This window comes from Bufo gargarizans, chromosome 4 (genome assembly GCF_014858855.1).
Source record: "Bufo gargarizans isolate SCDJY-AF-19 chromosome 4, ASM1485885v1, whole genome shotgun sequence".
NCBI lineage: Eukaryota > Metazoa > Chordata > Amphibia > Anura > Bufonidae > Bufo > Bufo gargarizans.
Genome location: NC_058083.1, coordinates 211,047,120 through 211,067,881, shown reverse-complemented (window position 1 = coordinate 211,067,881; position 20,762 = coordinate 211,047,120). Strand labels below are relative to the sequence as shown.

Below are 20,762 nucleotides of genomic sequence, written 5' to 3'. Positions count from 1 at the left end.
TATTCCGTGAGGGGCATGGCAAGTTCCTAGAATTTTTTATTTTTTGTCGCAAGTTAGTAGAATATGAGACTATGTAAGAAAAAAATAAAAATAAAAAATCATCATCATTTTCCGCTTGTGACAAAAAATAAAAAGTTCTATGAACTCACTATGCCCATCAGCGAATACCTTAGGGTGTCTACTTTCCGAAATGGGGTCATTTGTGGGGTTTTTCTTCTGTCTGGGCATTGTAGAACCTCAGGAAACATGACAGGTGCTCAGAAAGTCAGAGCTGCTTCAAAAAGCGGAAATTCACATTTTTGTACCATAGTTTGTAAACGCTATAACTTTTACCCAAGCCATTTTTTTTTTGCCCAAACATTTTTTTTTATCAAAGACATGTAGAACTATAAATTTAGCGAAAAATTTATATATGGATGTCGTTTTGTTTGCAAAATTTTACAGCTGAAAGTGAAAAATGTCATTTTTTTGCAAAAAAATCGTTACATTTCGATTAATAACAAAAAAAGTAAAAATGTCAGCAGCAATAAAATACCACCAAATGAAAGCTCTATTAGTGAGAAGAAAAGGAGGTAAAATTCATTCGGGTGGTAAGTTGCATGACCGAGCGATAAACGGTGAAAGTAGTGTAGTGCCGAAGTGTAAAAAGTGCTCTGGTCATGAAGGGGGTTTCAGCTAGCGGGGCTGAAGTGGTTCGTATCATAATGAGCTTTCGTCTAAAGCCTCATGCACACGGACCGCGAGATACTAGCCAGGATTCTGTGGCACGAAGTGCACTGTGTCATAGCAGCCAATGACGCCGTGTGCTCCTGCACTCAGCAGTAATCCAGGCTGGACGTATGCATGAGGCTTAAGGCGGAGAGGCTATCCCCGTAATGTCATACAGGAGTCCTATAAAAGGGCTCGGGTCAGGATCAATATATGTTACTACAAACTAGTAAAAACAAAAAGACAGAAAAAGAAAAAAGATTTCCTTTTTCTTTCCAGTTTAGTCCTATTGCGGATGCAATCAAGGCCTCTGTAAAGAATAATTGGCACATATTAGCAAGTGATCCCCAGCTAAAAAAGGTAGCTACAGTAATCAGTGTCCACTGGTTAGTTTAAGAAGTAGTAAGAACCTGCAAGATTTGTTAGTGAAGGGTCAGTTTGAGAGACAGTCTGAACAGGGATCTAACTGGCTAAGGCTACTTTCACACTTGCGGCAGAGTGATCCGGCAAGCAGTTCCGTTGCCGAAACTGCCGGCCGGATCAGGCAATCTGCATGCAAACGGACAGCATTTGTAGACTGATCTGGATGCAGATCTGTCTCACAAATGCATTGCAAGAATGGATCCCTCTCTCCATTTGTCATACGGATCCGTATATATATATATATATATATATATATATATAATTTTCTTTTTTCTTTTTTTTTCTTTACCGGTCTGGGCATGCGCAGACTGGAAGGACGGATCCGGCATTGCGGTATTTTTTATGCCATATCTGCCACTAATACATTTCAATGTAAATTAATGCCGGATCCGGTAACTGATGCAGAATTTTGGACGGAGATAATACTGCAGCATGCTGCTGTATTTCCTCTGTTTAAAACGCCATTCAGTGACTGAACTGAAGACATCCTGATGCATCCTGAACGGATTTCTCTCCATTCAGAATGCATGGGGATAAAACTGATCAGTTATTTTCCGGTATAGAACCCCTAGGACGGAACTCAGTGTCGGAAAAGAAAAACGCTAGTGTGAAAGTACTATAAGACGTATGATACGTTTTTGCAGCAATTTATTAAAGGGATCATATGTAAGATTAGATAGTAATTTTTTACCTGTAAGACAAATTTTGTAGTTTATGCTATTATATGCACATGTGATTTATACTATATAGGGAAAACAATCAGGGTGATGCAGGTTCGCTTTGGAGAGCAAGCACGCTCACTTAGATCTAAGGTGGGAGCACCAAGATTGATCGACCACATGTGCGAGCAATAGTGTTGAGCGTGAATATTCGAATATCAAAATTTTTGAGCGAAGATCAGCACTTCGCTAATTTGCAAATATTTTGAATATAATGCTATATATTCGTTATTTTGAATATTTGTTTTTTTTTGTTAGTTTTTTTTATTGTTACCCTAGCTTTGTCCAAAAGCAGTACTTTTAAGAGAGGATGCCTTGCTTCCTGCCCGCTCAAGTCAGTGCCCGTTGCTGCCTCTATCTACTTCCTGTGCGCATGGAGCGTCCCCATCACCATGGGAACGCCACCATGCTAGAATATACTGTCGGATGTGAGAATCAAGTTGCAATCGCAATGCGATTAATATAACCTGAATAAATTGCGAAACGATTTTAACTTGTTCCTGGTTTACAATGGTTGGCTTACTTGAATTAGCGAAGATGTAGAATATTTTGTTTTGACTAATAAATATATTTGTCATCTTCGCTAATTTAAAGTAATTTAGTAAACCAGGTCTAAGTTGAAATCAAGTTATATTAATCGCATTGCGATTTTAACTTGTAGCTGCTGCTGGATCTCTAATAGAATGGGTCAGCTTGCTAGAAATAACGAAGTTAACGAATATGGAATCTAGCAGTGCTAATTTGTAATCGCAATGCAATAATATTTGCTATTATTATTAACCGCATTGCGAATCCAAATTTTATAATCCACTATTCTTAGATATAGTACTAAATTTGTTATATCCGACCGTTAATTCTCCCAATAGCACCATTATCAAAATCGCCTATTTTGTAATCGCAATGCGATAATATTTGCTAACTTTAATACGATGTTATGCTAAGTTACTTTTGTGGAGCATTAAACATAGGGAGATAAATCGCCTTACTCAATAATGACATAGTTGTCATTATCGCGTAATGCGATAGTAACTTTAATACGGTTTTATGCTAACTTTTGTGGAGGATTTCAATGCTGTATTGGGACAAAATAGGAAGATATATCGCTTTACTCAATAATTACGTAGTTGTCATTATCGCGTAATGCGATAATAACCTAAATTGAGGAAGATGTAGAATACTTTGCTATCTTCGTTGATGTAGAATACTTCGCTATCTTCGTTGATGTAGAATAAAGAATACTTCACTATCTTGATTCTTTTATTAACAAAGACACAGAATATAGCGCTATATTCGTGTTAAATCTAGATCTCCAAGATTAAAGAATAGGAAAGTTGCCTTATTATTAAGTTATAAGGCAATTAGACGTTATAATTTATAACTTCTAATTCTAAGCTTAAAAATCGCAATATGCGAATGATTGAATCGCATATTAATCTCAATAAATACAATAATGACGTATATTCGTTTTCGACGAACATTCAAGCGAATATTCACAAAATATTGCAAAATCGAATATGGCACCTCCCGCTCAACATTAGTGAGCAATATGGAGGCGATATTGGCTAAATGCGGTTCTGTGGTTTAACAGGTAACAAAAGGAGGAGATAGAGAGAAAATGCTATTGTAAAAGGAGGCAGAAATTATTATAAGAACCGAGGCGTTGGGCCCTCTAGGGTTAAATGACAGGAATTATCTTAGTGTGTTTTTATGAAATATCTCCAAAGGGAGTGCAGTACTGTATGGTTTGGGTGAAATTCCCGGTCTCTCAGGTACACATTTTTATCCTTGTTTTTAGTGCTATGATTTGCATCATGTGCTATATAATGTGGTTTATTAGGTGCCTTTAAGGGGGTGCCACAGTTTGTGTGGGAAGGCCAGGCAAGGTGCAGGTATGCACAAAATGGCCGTCGCCATGTTGGCTACTGGCATTACAGTGATTGGCTGGCCGGAACGCGTCATCAGGTGCTGTATAGAACCCGATGACACATGTTCTGCTCATTCGTAGTCAGGAAGAGCTGAGTAGAGATGACCTAGCGGTTTGCCCGGCGGTCATTTCACGGCGAACTTTGCTCATTCGCGATTCGCTGAACATGAAAACATATGGCGATATTCGCACGCACCATATTTTTTTGCATAGCACCAAACTTTGACCCATGACACATCCAACAGGTGGGACAGGACAGCCAATTGAGACATTTCAGGACATGAACACAGCCCCTACCCTATAAATAAACCTGATCTGTCTGCCATTTTACATTCAGTCTTTTGCCAGTGTAGGGAGAGGTTGCTGTGTGGAGCAGGGACAGACTGTTAGGGACACCAAACACTAGCTAATAGGGCCACAAAAGTCCTTTTAAGGACTGGTATAGGTGTGCTATTGATAGGTGTGACATACTGAGGGGGTATAGGTGTACTATTGATAGGTGTGACATACTTATAATATACTTTCTAACATAGAAAGTATATTATAGTGCATTTGAATTGTCCAGCAGTTGTGTGTGGTTCTGCTGCAATACTTCAGCTAGATAGAGGGACAAACACTATTGGAATAACTAATTGCAACTAGTGTGCTATACCTGTTGTCCCCCCAAAAAACTGATTGAGGCAGGTGTGTGATATAACTATAATATACTTTCTATACAGTGCATTTGTATTGTGCAGGAGTTGTGTGCGGTTCTGCTGAGATACCAAAGCTATACAGAGGGACAAACACTTATTGGAGCAAATAATTTCAACTGGTGTGATATACCTGTTGCCCCCCAATAAAACTGATTGAGACAGGGATGTGATATACCTATAATATAATTTCTATATAGAACATTTGTTTTCTGCAGGAGTTGTGTGCGGTTCTGCTGAGATACCCCAGCTATACAGAGGGACAAACGCTATTGGAACAAATAATTTCACCTGGTGTGATATACCTGTTGCCCCCCCAATTTTTTTTTTATTGAGGCAGGGGTATGATATACTTAGAAAATACTTTCCATATAGTGCATTTGTAATTTGCAAGAGTTGTGTGCGGTTCTGCTGCGATACCGCAGCTACTTTAGATAGAGGGACAAATGCTATTGGAGTAACCAATTGCAACAAGTGTGATATACCTATTGCCAAAAAACTGGTTGAGGGCTGCGATATATCATCTTCCACAAAATCCTGATTGAGGGGTGCAATGCACCATTTTCTGCCAAATACTGATTGAGGTGTGTCATATACCTTCTTCCACTAAATACTGATTGAGGGGTTCTATTGCTATAGACCTTCTTCCAGAAAATACTGATTGAGGGGTGCAATACACCTACTTCCACAAAATACTGATTGAGGGGTGCCATATTCCTGTTTCCCCCAAATACTGATTGAGGGCTGAGAGATACCTTCTTCCACAAATACTGCTCTTCTCTACAGACTTAGGCAGAGGGTCATTTCGAAAATGACAGGCAGAGGAAAATGAATGTGCAATGTGCATGTGAGAGTGGCTGTGATGTTGATGGAACACGCAGAGGCCGTGGCTCTGGGCACGTAGAAACTATACCTGCTGCCAGAGCACAAGCAAAACAATCATCCACGATACCTAGTGTCATGTCCCAGTTTGCAGGGAGGCGCAGGACAACGCTCGCAAAGTCAGACCAGTGCGAGCAGATGGTCGGTTGGATTGCAGATAATGCTGCCAGTAGGTTAAGTACCACCCTGTCTTCCACCACGTCCATTCTCAGTAGCCAGGAGTCTGGTCAACACAATCCTCACCCTGATCTTCCTTCCTCCCACCATGTTTCTGGCCAAACAAGTGATCCCACACTCGGATATTCCGAGGACCTCTTTTCATCGCCATTACTTGCTTTGGCCCTCGCCCCAAGTATGCTTCAAGAGGGACATGAGATCTTGTGCCCTGATTCCCAACCTTTTAAGCATCCACAGTCACAAGAAGTTGACTGTGGGGAATGGCAATTAATGTTTAATGAGGTGGATGATGATGAGACAAAATTGCTAATGAGTCAACCCCAATTACTGTCTCAAGAAGTTGATGAAGAAGATGAGACACAGTTGTCAATCACTGAGGTTGTGGTGAAGTCAACAACTCAGGAGGATGAGCAGAGTGAGGAAGTGGAAGAGGAGGTGATGGATAATGAAGTCACTGACCCAACCTGGGAAGTGGAAAGCCGAGTGAGGACAGCAGTACAGAGGGGGAGGGATCTGTAGCACCGCAATAGGCTGGAAGAGGCAGTGTGGTGGCAAAAGGTAGTAGGTGGGCCACACCAAACAGGCCCACAACTGTTCCATGGAGCACCCACTTGTGGAAATCTCTCTTGCCAAGGGATAAATATTCCGCAGCCTGGCGCTTTTTTGAGGAAAGTGCAGACAACAAAAGAATAGTAGTTTGCAACCTGTGCCATATGAAAAGGAGTTGAGGCGTGAACACTAGCAACCTCACCACCACCAACATTATCTTCCACATGGCATACAAGCGCCGTAATAAGTGGGACGACTGCCTGTGTCCACAATCTGTGTCTGCGGGTCACACCACTGCCTCCTCTTCCCCTATGTTACGTGCTGGCCAATCCCCTGTCAAAGGCGCAGCCCAGATGCCTCCCACCTTGCACCTGGACCTTTGCAAGCGTCATCAGCGACCACATCCATTTCCGTGTCCAAGTGCAGAGTCCAAATGTCCTTATCCCAGGCCTTTGAATGCAAGCGAGAATACCCAGCCACCCACCCACAGGCCATAGCACTAAATGCACAGCTTTCAAAGTTACTGGCCCTGGAAATGTTGCCATTTAGGCTTGTGGACGCTGAGGCCTTTCCGCAGTTTGATGTCGACGGCCATCTCGCGGTAAGTGGTCCCCAGCCGCCACTATTTTTCAAAGTGTGCCGTGCCCGCCTTAAACCAACATGTGTCCCGTAAAAGCACACTGACCAACGCAGTTACTGGGAAGGTCCACTTAACCACAGACACATGGACAAGTGCATTTGGCCGGGGATGCTACATTTCCCTGACGGCACACTGGGTGAATGCTGTGGATGTCGGGAGAGAATTGTACACAGGTGCTACCGACGCCAAGGATTGAGGGCCCTACTTCAATCAGGGTTACCTCCAGAACCTACGTTAGTGGCTTCAACTCCCACTTCTCCTCCTCCACTTCCACCTCCGAATTATCTGCATGCAGCACCAGTCAGTCATCTTTTGGTAGTTGGAAGCAGTGTAGCACTGCAGTGGGGAAGCGGCAACAGGCCGGGCTAAAGCTGATATGCATAGGCGACAAATAGCACACCAACACAGATCTGTGGCAGGGGATAAGAAACCAGACTGAGCTTTGGCTCTCGCCACTCAACCTAGAACCAGGCATGGTTATGTCTGTTAATGGTCGTAACTTGGTGGCGGCTTTGTAGCTCGGCAAGCTCACACACATCCCATGCCTAGCCCACATCTTAAACTTTGTGGTTCAATGGTTTCTTAAAACCTAATCCAATTTGCTTGAGCTACTGGTGAAGGTACGCAGCATGTGTGTACATTTCCGCAAGTCGACAGCTTCAGCCGGTCTGTCAACGACAGCAGCGCTTGAAATTGCCAGCTCACCGGCTGTTGTGCGACATGAGCACGCGCTAGAACTTTCACATGTTTCACATGTCTAGAGGAACACACAGCAGTTCCAACAGAGGCAGGGCAACACTCTCCAAAGCCTGGGACAGTTTCATGGCACCCTCACTCTGATGCGCGGCCTACTGTCACAAGGAGGGAAATTTGGGAAGATGGTGGAGTACATAGCAGACCGTGTCAGTGTCCTCAATGATCCGTCAGTGCCTTACAACTACTGGGTTTCCAAGCTGGACACGTGGCACAAACTGGCGCTCTATGCCTTGGAGGTGCTGGCCTGCCCTGCTGCCAGCATTTTGTCGGAGCGGGTATTTAGTGCAGCTGGTGGCATTATAACAGATAATCGTATCCGCCTGTCAACTGAAAATGCTGACAGCTTGACTCTTTTAAAAATGAACAAGGCCTGGATTTAACCTGCCTTCTCGACTCCACCAGAGGAAAGCTGATGAACATATAGGCACTTTAAATGTGTTGGTTATAATCTACTGAATACACTGTTATTCCCATGCACACCTTCCACCACAAAAAAGGGTATATGGTTGAATCTTTGTTTTCTCATCCTCCTTCTCCTCTTCCATCAACATGCTTATTCGTCGTATATAATGCCCTCGCATATATTCTCTTCGCATATAATGTATTACAGGGTCAGCTCACCAGCAGGCCCTTGCATATAATTTTTTAGAGGGTCAGCTCACCAGCAGGCCCTCACATATGTTTTACAGGGTCAGCTCACCAGCAGGCCCTCACCTACAATATTTTATGAGGTCAGCTCACCAGCAGGCCCTTGCATATGTTTTACAGGGTCAGCTCACCAGCAGGCCCTCGTCTACAATGTTTTACAGGGTAAGCTCAACAGCAGGCCCTCGCATATAATTTTTTAGCGGGTCAGCTCACCTCTAGGCCCACAGCAAAAATATTTTATAGGGTCATCTCACCTGCAGGCCCTCACCTAAGTATCCCTAATAGGTAATTTGCTTGCATTCTGCCTTGCTTGGATGTGGTAGCCGTAGCTTTTTCTCAGTTTCTCAGGCTCCCTCTCCGGAATTGAACCATGATTCCCCATTTCCCATAGTCACCATGGTTTGCGCTGAAAATAACATTGAAAGTTGATAGGGAAGATATTCGAATGGATCGTCTCCGTCACGGGGACGTGCGATCGGCCCCAGGTTATCTAGAGTCACCAAAGTGGCAGCAGGCCCTCGCCCATATTGTTTTAGATGGTCAGATCAGCAGGACCTTGCTCCAAATGTTTTTGAGGATCACCAGCAGGCCATCAATCATAATTTCTCAAGGGTGTGTATGATGCCCTCCTTTATGTGTAACAAAAGGTGTATTGTAATGTCAGTTCCTTATAATTTGTGGCAGTCCTTTCACTTAGTGCATAGTCTTTATGAGTGTAGGAGTCCCACTACATAAACAATTGTACCACAATGTGAATGAGGCCCTCCTTTATGTGATATACAGGTTGTATCGAAGTGCCTCTTGCTTGTAATTTCTGGCAGAATTTGCACTTTATATACAAGTAAATATACAGGAAAGAATATTTCCTAACAATTTTTCCTCTAAAATTGATTTTATCTTTGGTTTGGTGCGTATTATTGTCAGTCTGTAAAAGTGGCGTACTACTCGGACAACATCGTTCCCAGCAGTTACCTGGGAGTCCAAGATGCATCCAGACATCCTCCCCATGCTGTTCCCGAACCATTTTGGTGGTGTTTCCATCAATTTCTGTCCTTTTCCTATGAACCAGGCACCCTCACCTCTTCAGAGCAGGGGGTGGCTGGTTTAATGCTTGGGTTCTCCCATTGACTTCCATTATACTCGGGTGCTCGGTAGAGCACACAAGCATCCCGATGTGTTCGGTCAGAGCACCCGAGAACTTTGGTGCTCGATCAACACTAATATGGACACCGTTGTAAAAAATTTATACTAATTTATTTTTGGGAGAAAATCATTTCTCCAATTGGGTGTATTTATTTTTGTTTTGGTTCTACAGCCTGCTGTGCTTCCTATGCACAGCAGGCTGCTCTCAGTAAATTTACAGAGAATCCATCATCTGACGGATTCTCTGTAACTCCTCCTCGCCACACAGGAGCATGCATTGTCTCTCTCCCTACTCTACAAACCCCTGTTGTGCCTTTTCAAAGGTATATACATCGATATCCAATTATTCTAGTCAAGAGGTATGTTCATTTCCTTTAAGATCCATGCTCGACTATATTTACAATTTGTATGTCTTGATTAGGGCAAAGTAAGGTCGCACAAAGGTTTCTGTGTATAAAAGTTTCTGCTCTTTAGTGTTATTCTTCTCATGAATGTACCAAACTAAGGAGAAGTCTACTTGTCTTCTTATAAATTTATGACGGGAGATAAGATAAGAAGCAGCTGGTGATAATTACATATACAATTAGGTATTTATTAATGAAGCAAAATATATAATATTTATGCATTTAATGAGCCTTAGTCCTAAGTGGGACATATATGTATATGTATATATATATATATATATATATACAGTACAGACCAAAAGTTTGGACACACCTTCTCATTCAAAGAGTTTTCTTTATTTTCATGACTATGAAAATTGTAGATTCACACTGAAGGCATCAAAATTATGAATTAACACATGTGGAATTATATACATAACAAAAAAGTGTGAAACAACTGAAAATATGTCATATTCTAGGTTCTTCAAAGTAGCCACCTTTTGCTTTGATTACTGGTTTGCACACTCTTGGCATTCTCTTGATGAGCTGAGTATACCAATTTATAGGCCAACTGGAGCATATCTGATTTGTGTGGAATCATTTGGCAACAAATCCATTTATTTGAAAAATTTGAGGCATCAAACACGAGACAAATTTCATGGAGTTTGAAAATATCTACAAGGGAAGTTTTGGCAGGCCAAAAGCTTTAGTGCAGGGAAATTGGGTTCACTGTCTTTAAGTCATTCAATACTTGCCCTGCTGGTATGCCTTTAGCTAATGATCTGATACACATTTGTGTGCCAGATGTACTCATCTCATTAATTAAAATTCTAATTCGCACAGCAGGTAGTAATAAATGAATTAAAGATGACAAGATGCAACTTGATAAACGTTTTGCAATATTGAGCCTCCTTGAAAGAATAAGGTCTAAGAATTGCATCAACTGTGCCAGGCTGGTACTACATTATATAAATATAGATATGACTACTAAAGGATCTAAATTAAAAGGGCAGTGTACTCAAGAAAAATAATAATAATACTCATGATCCTTTGCAAAAAGAAATCTGTATTCATTACACAATGCTTGTATCATAATACTTGTGTATAAAACAGTGACCTACATTAATATGCTTATTGTTATATATATATATATATATTTTTTTTTTAAGGCGATAACCTTAAAACGGCTTGTACGGTGGGACTGAGCTCTGGTATGGTATCTGATGCTTCCAGGTTACTCATGCTGGAAGCCTGTGAACCCTATGGAGAAAGGCCAGCATCATTTACAAGCCAGTCAGTGGAAAATCACAGGGACAAGTTACACACACAAAATGTAAGTTTGATTTTTTCTTTTTGCATGAAGGAGTGTTAGGGAAATTCCACCTTAAAGGGGGTTGTCCAACACAAAATATATAAACAGTTTTCAAACTAGTACCTGGATATAAATACTTTTGTAATTGCATGTAATACAAAATGTGTATAGCCACTGAGTTATTCAATAAAATGTATCTGTATAGTGCCATCTGCAGTTTGTACATTTTTTTTTTTATTTCTGAGAAAGGACGCACATGGTCAGTTTCATCCTTAAACTACCTCCAGTGTTGGGAGAGAGCTCCAGCAGAAAAGTCATGCCCCCTGAGCTGCAGCAGAAGAGAAGCTCCCCTTGAGCTGTCAGCTGGATATAAATCTGCCTGAGCAATGAAGGAGGAGGTATCTGGATCCATATGTGGCATAGGGCTGGTAATAGCTTTTTTAGAAAGAGATTGGCATGTAATATATGGTGTCATATTTTTTTTTATTTTTTTTACAATAATCAAGGGATAACCCCTTTAAAAAAAACGTATTGAGGGGGATCATTTTTGTAACTTGCGCTGTTTAATTAAATGATTTAATAGCCATGAAAACATTAATCACCATTGTTTAGTAAAAAACTACATTTTTCATAAAGCCATTTACTTTAAAGGGGTTGTCCACTTTTTACTATTAATGACCTATCCATCCACAGGATAGGTCATCAATATCAGATCAGCGGGGGTCTGACTCCTGGAACCCCCTCCGCTCAGCTGCTTGAAAAGAAAGCAGTGCTCATACTAGCACTGCGTTGTCTTCTCTGTTTACCTGCTCGCTGCTGCAATTGCAGTGGTGACAGGTGTAATTACAAGTATGGTGTCCCTATTCACTTCTATGGGAGAGCTCTGTAGTATGCACTTGAACAAACTGAGACGTCCCATAGAAGTGAATGGGGACACCATACTTGTAATTACACCTGTTCACCACTGCAATTTCAGTGCCGAGCAGGTAAACAGATCAGAGAAGGTAGCACTTATATGAGCACTGCAGTCTATTCAAACAGCTGATCGGAGGGGGTGTCGGGAGTCAGACTCCCGCCATTCTGATATTAATGACTATAGATGAGCGAATCGAAGTTGATGAAGTGGAATTTGTTCCGAATTTCAGGAAAATTTTTATTTGCACTGAATCCGAATTTCCTCACGCTTTCTGTTAACAGATCAATTTTTTTCCTAAAATGGCTGCTGCATGTATTAGGACATGGAGCAAGAAACTCTGGGAACTAGGGATCACCCATAATGCCATGCATGCAGCCAATCAACAGCCAGCCCTGTGATGTCACAGCCCTATATCTTGCTGCACTGACTGCGGATCCAAATTGCCATTATACAGCTCTGCAATTCCTTAAACCGTTCTTGTTATTGGGGTGCAAGTGCTGTTTAATACAGCCATTAACAGGGTTTATTACAAGGAAATATTTCTATGTCTTATTTGCCCTTGTGCAGTGCAGTTATATGTTCTAAAGCATTTTTGGCTTGTATTAGTGGCAAACAAATATATATATATATATATTTGCCATTCATTGGTGTAGTAAAATGTTCAAAAGCCCTTTTTGGCATGTATTAGTGGCAAAAAAAAATATATTATTTGCCGTTCAGCGGTGCAGTTATATGTTCCAAAGCCTTTTGTGGAGTGTATAAGTGGAAAAAGTAAGGGCCTAATTGTCATTAAGCGGTGCAGTTATGTTCTAAAGCCCTTTTTGGCGTGTATTAGTGGCAAAAAAATATATATCATTTGCCGTTCAGCGGGCAGTTATATGTTCTAAAGCCCTTTTTGGAGTGTATTAGTGGCAAAAAAATATATATACAGTATATTTGCTGTTCAGTGGTGCAGTTATATGTTCTAAAGCCCTTTTTTTGTCTGTATTTGTGGGGAAAAAGGGCTTATTAGCCGTTGTGTGGTGAAGTGAGAAAATTACAGACTTTTTTGGGATGGTTTAATTTCCTTTTTATTCATTTATTTGGTCTAACAGTATGTCAGACAGAGAAGTGCGAGGCCCTGCACAGGGGAGTGGCAAAGAAAGGCCTAAATATTTCTGGTGCAGGCACAGGTCACAGCAGAGTAAGGGGACGTGGCAGCAGGAGTCGCAGAGAGAAGCCTGAGCTCACAGAGTCATCTAGCGTTCGTGTCTTGACCAGCAACCCAGCGGTTCTTGAATGGTTGACTCGGTCATCCACTTCGTCCTAAGTGACATCAGACACCCCCAGCCAAAAGTTGTGGGTTCGTCAGACACAATCCTTAGTTGGCATTGCCCGGGAGCAGGCCGTGTGCCCTCACCTGTCCTCAACCTTCCTCTGTCCTTTTCTGTTCCCTCAGCCAGAGAAGTATTATATGCTGTGGGCTCAGCTCCACTATAATGCGAGGATGAGCTACTAGAGGACAGTCAGCAGCTACTGGCCAGCCAAGATGTGGAGGAGACATCCGCCGTTTCCTCTGGTAGGTGGGCAAATAGTGATGAGGAGAGTGGCTTGGGAGCTGATGTTGCGAGCAGTCAGGCTCCTGACCCAGAGACCGTTGAGGAGGACATCAGTGATTTGCACACATTAATCGATGATGATATTGCAGCTGATCGCACTTGGGAGCCTGGTGAATTAGGGGCTTCATCATCAGGAGAAGAAGGTGGCAGCTTGCCTGTTACGCAAGTTGCTAGCGTGGCCGGGAGTCAGCAGGGTGGCAGCAGTGGGAGGTCAGGAGCCAAACATGTCCGGGGTTGACCACTTGCTTCGCAGGAGCCTACCTGCCCAGAAAGTAATGGTGTAGGGGTTCACGGAAGCAGTCGCGGTAGCAGTCAGTGCAGAGTGTTGGGGGTAAAATCACCTACTCAGCGGAGTAGCAGTTTCTTGTTAAGCCGCCGAGGAGGTGAACGCGGCCATTTGTAGAATCTGTGGACAGAAGGTGAAGCGTGGCCATGGTGCCAATGTTGACACCACGACCCTGCGTCAACATATGCAGCATCACCATAAAGTGGCCTGGGAGAACCGTGGCTCTGATGTGGTGGTCAAGCCTGACGCAGCAACCGCTGCACCACCCAGTGGCACGCACCGGATTTCAGGCAGTCAAGGCTCCACCACCTCAGCCAAAGGTAGCTGTCTGTCCTTCCCATCATCTGCTGGTTCTGATGCTCCTGCTCCTCTTCTTACTCCTCGTCAATCATTCCGTAAGCAATTGAGCACCGAATCGATTGCCAAGAGACAACAGTATGCATGCCCGCATCCAAAGGCGCAGAAGATGAATGTGCTCCTGGCCAAGTTGCTGGTGCAGCAGTCCCTACCTTTTTACAAGTGGTGCACCTTTCAGAGAACTAGTGGCTTGTGCCAAGCCGAGGTGGAGAGTCCCAAGGAGTCATTTCTTTGTAAAAAACACAGTACCAGCCCTACACGTACGTAGAACAGAAGGTGGGCCAGACCTTGACCCTGTCGGTGTCTGCCAAAGTGCACAGCAGCACCTACGTATGGAGCTGTAGCTACAGTCAGGGAAAATACATGTCCTTTTCGGCCCACTGGGTGAATGTGATTCCTGTGGTTGACCGACAATGGGAAGAACATGGTGTCAGCGTTGCGTCAAGGAGGGCTGAGCCATGCGCCCTGGATAACATGTTCAATCTGGTTGTTAAGCGGTTCCTGAAGTCTTCCACTCATCTGCAAGACATCCTAAAAATGGCCAGGAAACTTTGCATGCACTTCAGCCACTCGTACTCCACAAAACACACCCTCCTTGAGCTGCAGCGGCAGAACGGCATCCCCAAACATAGGATGAAATGCAATGTTTCCACCCATTGGATTTACACCCTTCATATGTTGGACCGACTATACGAACAGAGAAAGGCTTTATGATCCAAGCGGAAAGAAGTATTCCCCTGTGTAACTTTGAAGTCAGCCAGCGACAGCTCATGCGTGACACCTGCTGTCTGCTCAGGCCCTTTGAGGATACCACGTCATTTGTCAGTCACCAGGACTATGGGATGAACAACGTCATTCCACTGCTTCATGTCCTGAAACAGATGCTGGTAAATCTGGCTGGTCAGGGGCCTGGCGAAGTGGCGCCTAGATCTCATGGCTACATGAGCCCTGTGGGGACTGAACTAGAGGAGGAGGACTTTGGAGCACAAGCAATGTGTAGCGAAATGAGTGTTTTTTCTACACAGGTGACAGGAGAGGAGGAACAGGAGCAGCCAGGGGAGCTACAGGGTGATGAGGATGACGAAGCAGAGGACCCAGACATACCATGGCAGTATGCAGTGGAGATGGAGGCAGGGGAGTCCCTTTGATTCACTTGGACAAATGGCCCGATGCATGCTAACTTGCTGGCATAGTGACAGCCGAATTGTCACCATTCGGCAGAGGAATCACTTCTGGCTGTCAACCTTGTTGGACCCTCGCTACCGGTCCAAAATGGGGGCCTTTTTTACACCAACTGATTGGGAGGACAAACTGAACTACTATAGAGACCTCCTATGTAGTCAGTTGGCCACTTCCTAACTGCGCCATAATCCATCATCTTGCAGGTCTGAATGGGGGAAGGTCCTCTGTGCTCATGTTCCTTTGCCATGGCTGCTGTGGCAGGGTGGAGGGGTAGGAGAAGTTCCAGCTCCATCATCAGCAACTTGAGTCTAGAGTCGCTGATTAGCAGCTTTTTTCACCCGGCTAGTGAAAAAATTACTCACCAGCAGTAGCAGCAGCTAGACCTTGAGCAGGACCTGAACCAGCATGTCATGACATACTTGGAGTGCACCCTGACACCCAACATTGAAGATCTGCTCGACTACCGGGCAGCCAAACTGGATTTGTGGCCACAACTGCCTGATTTTTCCCTGGAAAATCTGTCCTGCCCGGCTACCCGCATCAGAGCGGGTGTTTAGTGCGGCGGGGGCCATAGTTACCCCAAGAAGAACTCGCCTGTCCACCTAAAATGTGGAGAGACTGACCTTTGTCAAGATGAATCAAGCGTGGATCAGCCAGGATTTCCACCCATTAATGCCTGATGCATCAGACTAGAACATCCATGGTGCCACACCAACACTTTGACAAAGGAGACTGATGGCACACATCTGATGCCAATTGCTCCTTTTTTCACCCACCATCTTCAGCTGGTACTGGTATTGCCACCCCCCCCCCCCCCCACTCTGTCACCGGGTCATTCTGTGGTCTCCTGATGCTGCTGCCACCTCCACACTATTTAACCTTGCCACTCTATGGTCTCCTGATGCTGCTGCCACCTCCACACTATGTTACCTTGCCACTCTATGGTCTACTCTTCTACATCAGCACTATGTAACCTTGCCACTCTGTAACATGCTGATGCTGCCACCTCCACACTGTCATTGTGCCACCCTGTGGCCTCCTCCTGATGCTGCTTCCACCACCTCCACACTTTGTCATTGTGCCAATCTGTGGCCTCCTGATGATGACTCTGCCACCTCCACACTGTCATTCTGCCACTATGTGGCCTCCTCCTGATGCTGCTGCTGCCGCCACCTCCACACTCTGTCATTTTGCCACTCTGTGGCCTTCTGATGATGCTGCTGCCACCTCCACACTCTGTCATTGTGCCACCCTGTGGCCTCCTCCTGATGCTGCTGCCACCTACAGACTCTGTTATTTGGCCACTCTGTGGTCTTCTCATTCTGCTTCCACCTCACCGCTATGTCATAGGGCCACTCTGTGGACTTCACTTGCTGTTCCCACCCTCCCCACTTCATGAGTGGTCCACTATTTTGCCTTTCGACCTGGTTGACATCATCATTTATTTGACCCTTCTTTTGATCAGACAGAAGGAAGGAAAAATGAGACTCAAAACAGATCCTGTCTATGTAAAAGCTGTAAGGCCTGCATGGTCCCTATTTTGCATCAAAATTGGCTTATGATTTGGTAGCCAAAAGCAGCAGTGGGTACAAAACACAGAAGACATGCAAATATTCAGTTCACATGCAATCTCTGTTTTGGATCCACTCCTGTTTTGTTTTTTGGCTTTAGCAATACTGGGGGTTATTGTTCTGATGGATCAGAGGAAGGGCAAAATAATCAGTGACGTCAACACAAAATTACTGTTAACACCCTCTCCACTCTGTCGGGAAGGGGGGTGGCTCTACATGTATAAGCGTTTAATAGAACAGGTTCTGTAGACATCTATGTGGAATCTACTTCCAATGGTGTAAAAGGAGTGTGCTTCTTCTTGACGCTAACATTGACCTGTGAGGCCGAGTTCACATTTGAGTTATTTGGTCTGTTTTGGCCCCGTAACTGCCCAAATAAGTGAAGTGTGCAGTGATTCTAGGAGCAACACCTACATGTCCTACTAACTTGCAGTATTATTTCACTACCACAGCACACTCTCTATGGGTGTTACTGCAAGGCACAGTGTTCTACATATAAAGGATTTCTGCAGCCAGGAAATTGCCATTGTTTTATGCGATTTGCCGCAAATAAAGTTGGATTGACCCAAATTTTGGGGAACCGGCCAAATGAAATTTTTGAGAAATTCACTCATCTTTATTAATGACTAGGGATGAGCGAACCCGAACTGTATAGTTCGGGTTCGTACCAAATTTTGGAGTGTTCGTGACACGGACCCGAACCCGAACATTTTCGTAAAAGTCTGGGTTCGGGTTCGGTGTTCGGTGCTTTCTTGGCGCTTTTTGAAAGGCTGCAAAGCAGCCAATCAACAAGCATCATACTACTTGCCCCAAGAGGCCATCACAGCCATGCCTACTATTGGCATGGCTGTGATTGGCCAGTGCAGCATGTGACCCAGCCTCTATTTAAGCTGAAGTCACGTAGCGCCGCACGTCACTCTGCTCTGATTAGTGTAGGGAGAGGATGCAGCTGCTGCTGTTAGGGCGAGATTAGGCACTAGACAGGGATTTACTCAGCAAAAACACTTAATGAAGTGATCGATCTACAGCTGTGAATCATTCATCTTCTGCTATTCAATTGCTCACTGTTTTTACGCTGCCCAGAGCGTTTTCAGTCACTTTTTTCTGGGGTGATCGGCGGCCATTTTGTGTCTTGTGGTGCACCAGCACAAGCTGCCACCAAGTCCATTTAACCATCAATAGTGTGTTTTATTTTTTGCTATATCCAACATCAGGGGCTTGGCTGTGCTTGCTATTTTATTGAGGGGTGAAATACAATTGCCAAAATAGCAGTACCCTAAATCTGGTGTTTCAGCTGTGGCTAGCCAATTGTAATACTGTCTGCTGTCTGGCAAAGGATCTATTTTTGTTCTGGGTTGAAATACAATTCCCAACTTAGCAATTCCCTAAATCAGTGGTTTCTGCTGTATCAGGCCAAGTTTAAATCAATCCATAAAAGGGTATATTAGATTGAAGGTGCTGATAGGGTCATCCTCAATAACTTCACACGCTACTGCGCATTTCCAAGTTTAATTCTGTCTGTAAACATATACCTATCATCCAGCGCCTAAATACTAGGCCTACAATTTATATTCAGCTAAATCTGTTGTTACTGCTGTGGCTGGTCAATTTATTTAGTGTCCGCCAAAGCACAGTTTTTGTTCTGGATTGAAATACAATTCCCAACTTAACAATTCCCTAAATCAGTGGTTTCTGCTTTATCAGGCCTACTTTAAATCTATCCATAAAAGGGTATATTAGATTGAAGGTGCTGATAGGGTCATCCACAATAACTTCACACGCTACCGTGCATTTCCAAGTCTAATTCTGTCTGTAAACGTATACCTGTCATACAGCGCCTAAATACTAGGCCTACAATTTATATTCAGCTAAATCTGTCGTTACTGCTGTGCCTGTATTAGTGTAATACGGTACCTAAATAGATAGCCAGATAGGGTTAGGTGTCTGTAAAAAAAAAGGCCTGAATTTGAATTCAATACATTGGGCCAAATATTTTTTTTGTGGTGAACAGTAACAATGAGGAAAACTTCTAGTAAGGGACGCGGACATGGTCGTGGTAGTGTTAGTGGACCCTCTGGTGCTGGGAGAGGACGTGGCCATTCTGCCACAGCCAGACGTCCTAGTGAACCAACTACCTCAGGTCCCAGTGGCCGCCAGAATTTACAGCGATATTTGGTGGGGCCCAATGCCGTTCCAAGGATGGTAAGGCCTGAGCAGGTACAGGCATTAGTCAATTGGGTGGCCGACAGTGGATCCAGAACGTTCACATTATCTCCCACCCAGTCTTCTGCAGAAAGCGCACAGAAGGTGCCTGAAAACCAAGCCCATTAGTCTGTCACATCACCCCCATGCATACCAGGGAAACTGTCTGAGCCTCAAGTTATGCAGCAGTCTTTTATGCTGTTTGAAGACTCCGCTGGCAGGGTTTCCCAAGGGCATCCACCTAGCCCTTCCCCAGCGGTGGAAGACATAGAATGCACTGACGCACAACCACTTATGTTTCCTGATGATGAGGACATAGGAATACCACCTCAGCACGTCTATGATGATGACGAAACACAGGTGCCAACTGCTGCGTCTTTCTGCAGTGTGCAGACTGAACAGGCGGTCAGGGAGGAAGACTGGCTGGAGGACGATGCAGGGGACGATGAGGTCCTAGACCCCACATGGAATGAAGGTCGTGCCGCTGACTTTCACAGTTCGGAGGAAGAGGCAGTGGTGAGACCGAGCCAAAAGCATAGCAAAAGAGGGAGCAGGGGGCAAAAGCAGTACAAGAGAATTCGCCTGCTACTGACCGCCGCCATCTGGGACCGAGCACCCCAAAGGCAGCTTCAAGGAGTTCCCTGGCATGGCACTTCTTCAAACAATGTGCTGTCGGCAAGACCCGAGTGGTTTGCATGCTGTGCCATCAGAGCCTGAAGCGAGGCATTAACGTTCTGAACCTTAGCACAACCTGCATGACCAGGCACCTGCATGCAAAGCATGAACTGCAGTGGAGTAAACACCTTAAAAACAAGGATCTCACTCAGGCTCCCCCTGCTACCTCTTCTGCTGCTGCCGCCTCGGCCTCTTCTGCTGCTGCCGCCTCGGCCTCTTGTCCCGCCTCTGGAGGAACGTTGGCACCTGCAGCCTAGCAAACAGAGGATGTACCACCAACACCACCACCTCAGTCACCAAGCATCTCAACCATGTCACACGGCAGCGTTCAGCTCTCTATCTCACAAACATTTGAGAGAAAGCGTAAATTCCCACCTAGCCACCCTCGATCTCTGGCCCTGAATGCCAGCATTTCTAAACTACGGTCCTATGAAATGCTGTTATTCAGGCTGGTGGACACAGACAGCTTCAAACAGCTCATGTCGCTTGCTGTCCCACAGTATGTTGTTCCCAGCCGCCACTACTTCTCCAAGAGAGCCGTGCCTTCCCTGCACAACCATTTATCCGATTAAATCAAGTGTTCACTGTGCAACGCCATCTGTGGCAAGGTCCACCTAACCACAGATACGTGGACCAGTAAGCACGGCCAGGGACATTATATCTCCCTAACTGCACACTGGGTAAATGTAGTGGCGGCTGGGCCCCAGGCGGAGAGCTGTTTGGTGCACGTCCTTCCACCGCCAAGGATCGCAGGGCAACATTCTTTGCCTCCTGTTGCCACCTCCTACTACTCGGCTTCCTCCTCCTCTTCTTCCACCTGCTCATCCAGTCAGCCACACACCTTCACCACCAACTTCATCACAGCCCGGGGTAAACGTCAGCAGGCCATTCTGAAACTCATATGTTTGGGGGACAGGCCCCACACCGCACAAGAGTTGTGGCGGGGTATGAAACAACAGACCGACGAGTGGTTGCTGCCGGTGAGCCTCAAGCCCGGCCTGGTGGTGTGCGATAATGGA

At 44.6% G+C, this 20,762-nt stretch overlaps 1 protein-coding gene across 1 annotated transcript in view; it reads left to right on the top strand.

The window, feature by feature from the left end:
* The window catches only part of LOC122936381 (probable cation-transporting ATPase 13A5), a 652,597-nt gene that overhangs the window by 431,071 nt on the left and 200,764 nt on the right, over nt 1–20,762 (top strand). Inside the window, exon 19 of the mRNA XM_044292565.1 lies at nt 10,814–10,977. Within this exon, the coding sequence (XP_044148500.1) occupies nt 10,814–10,977 (164 nt within the window). The remainder of the gene's footprint in view (nt 1–10,813; nt 10,978–20,762) is intronic.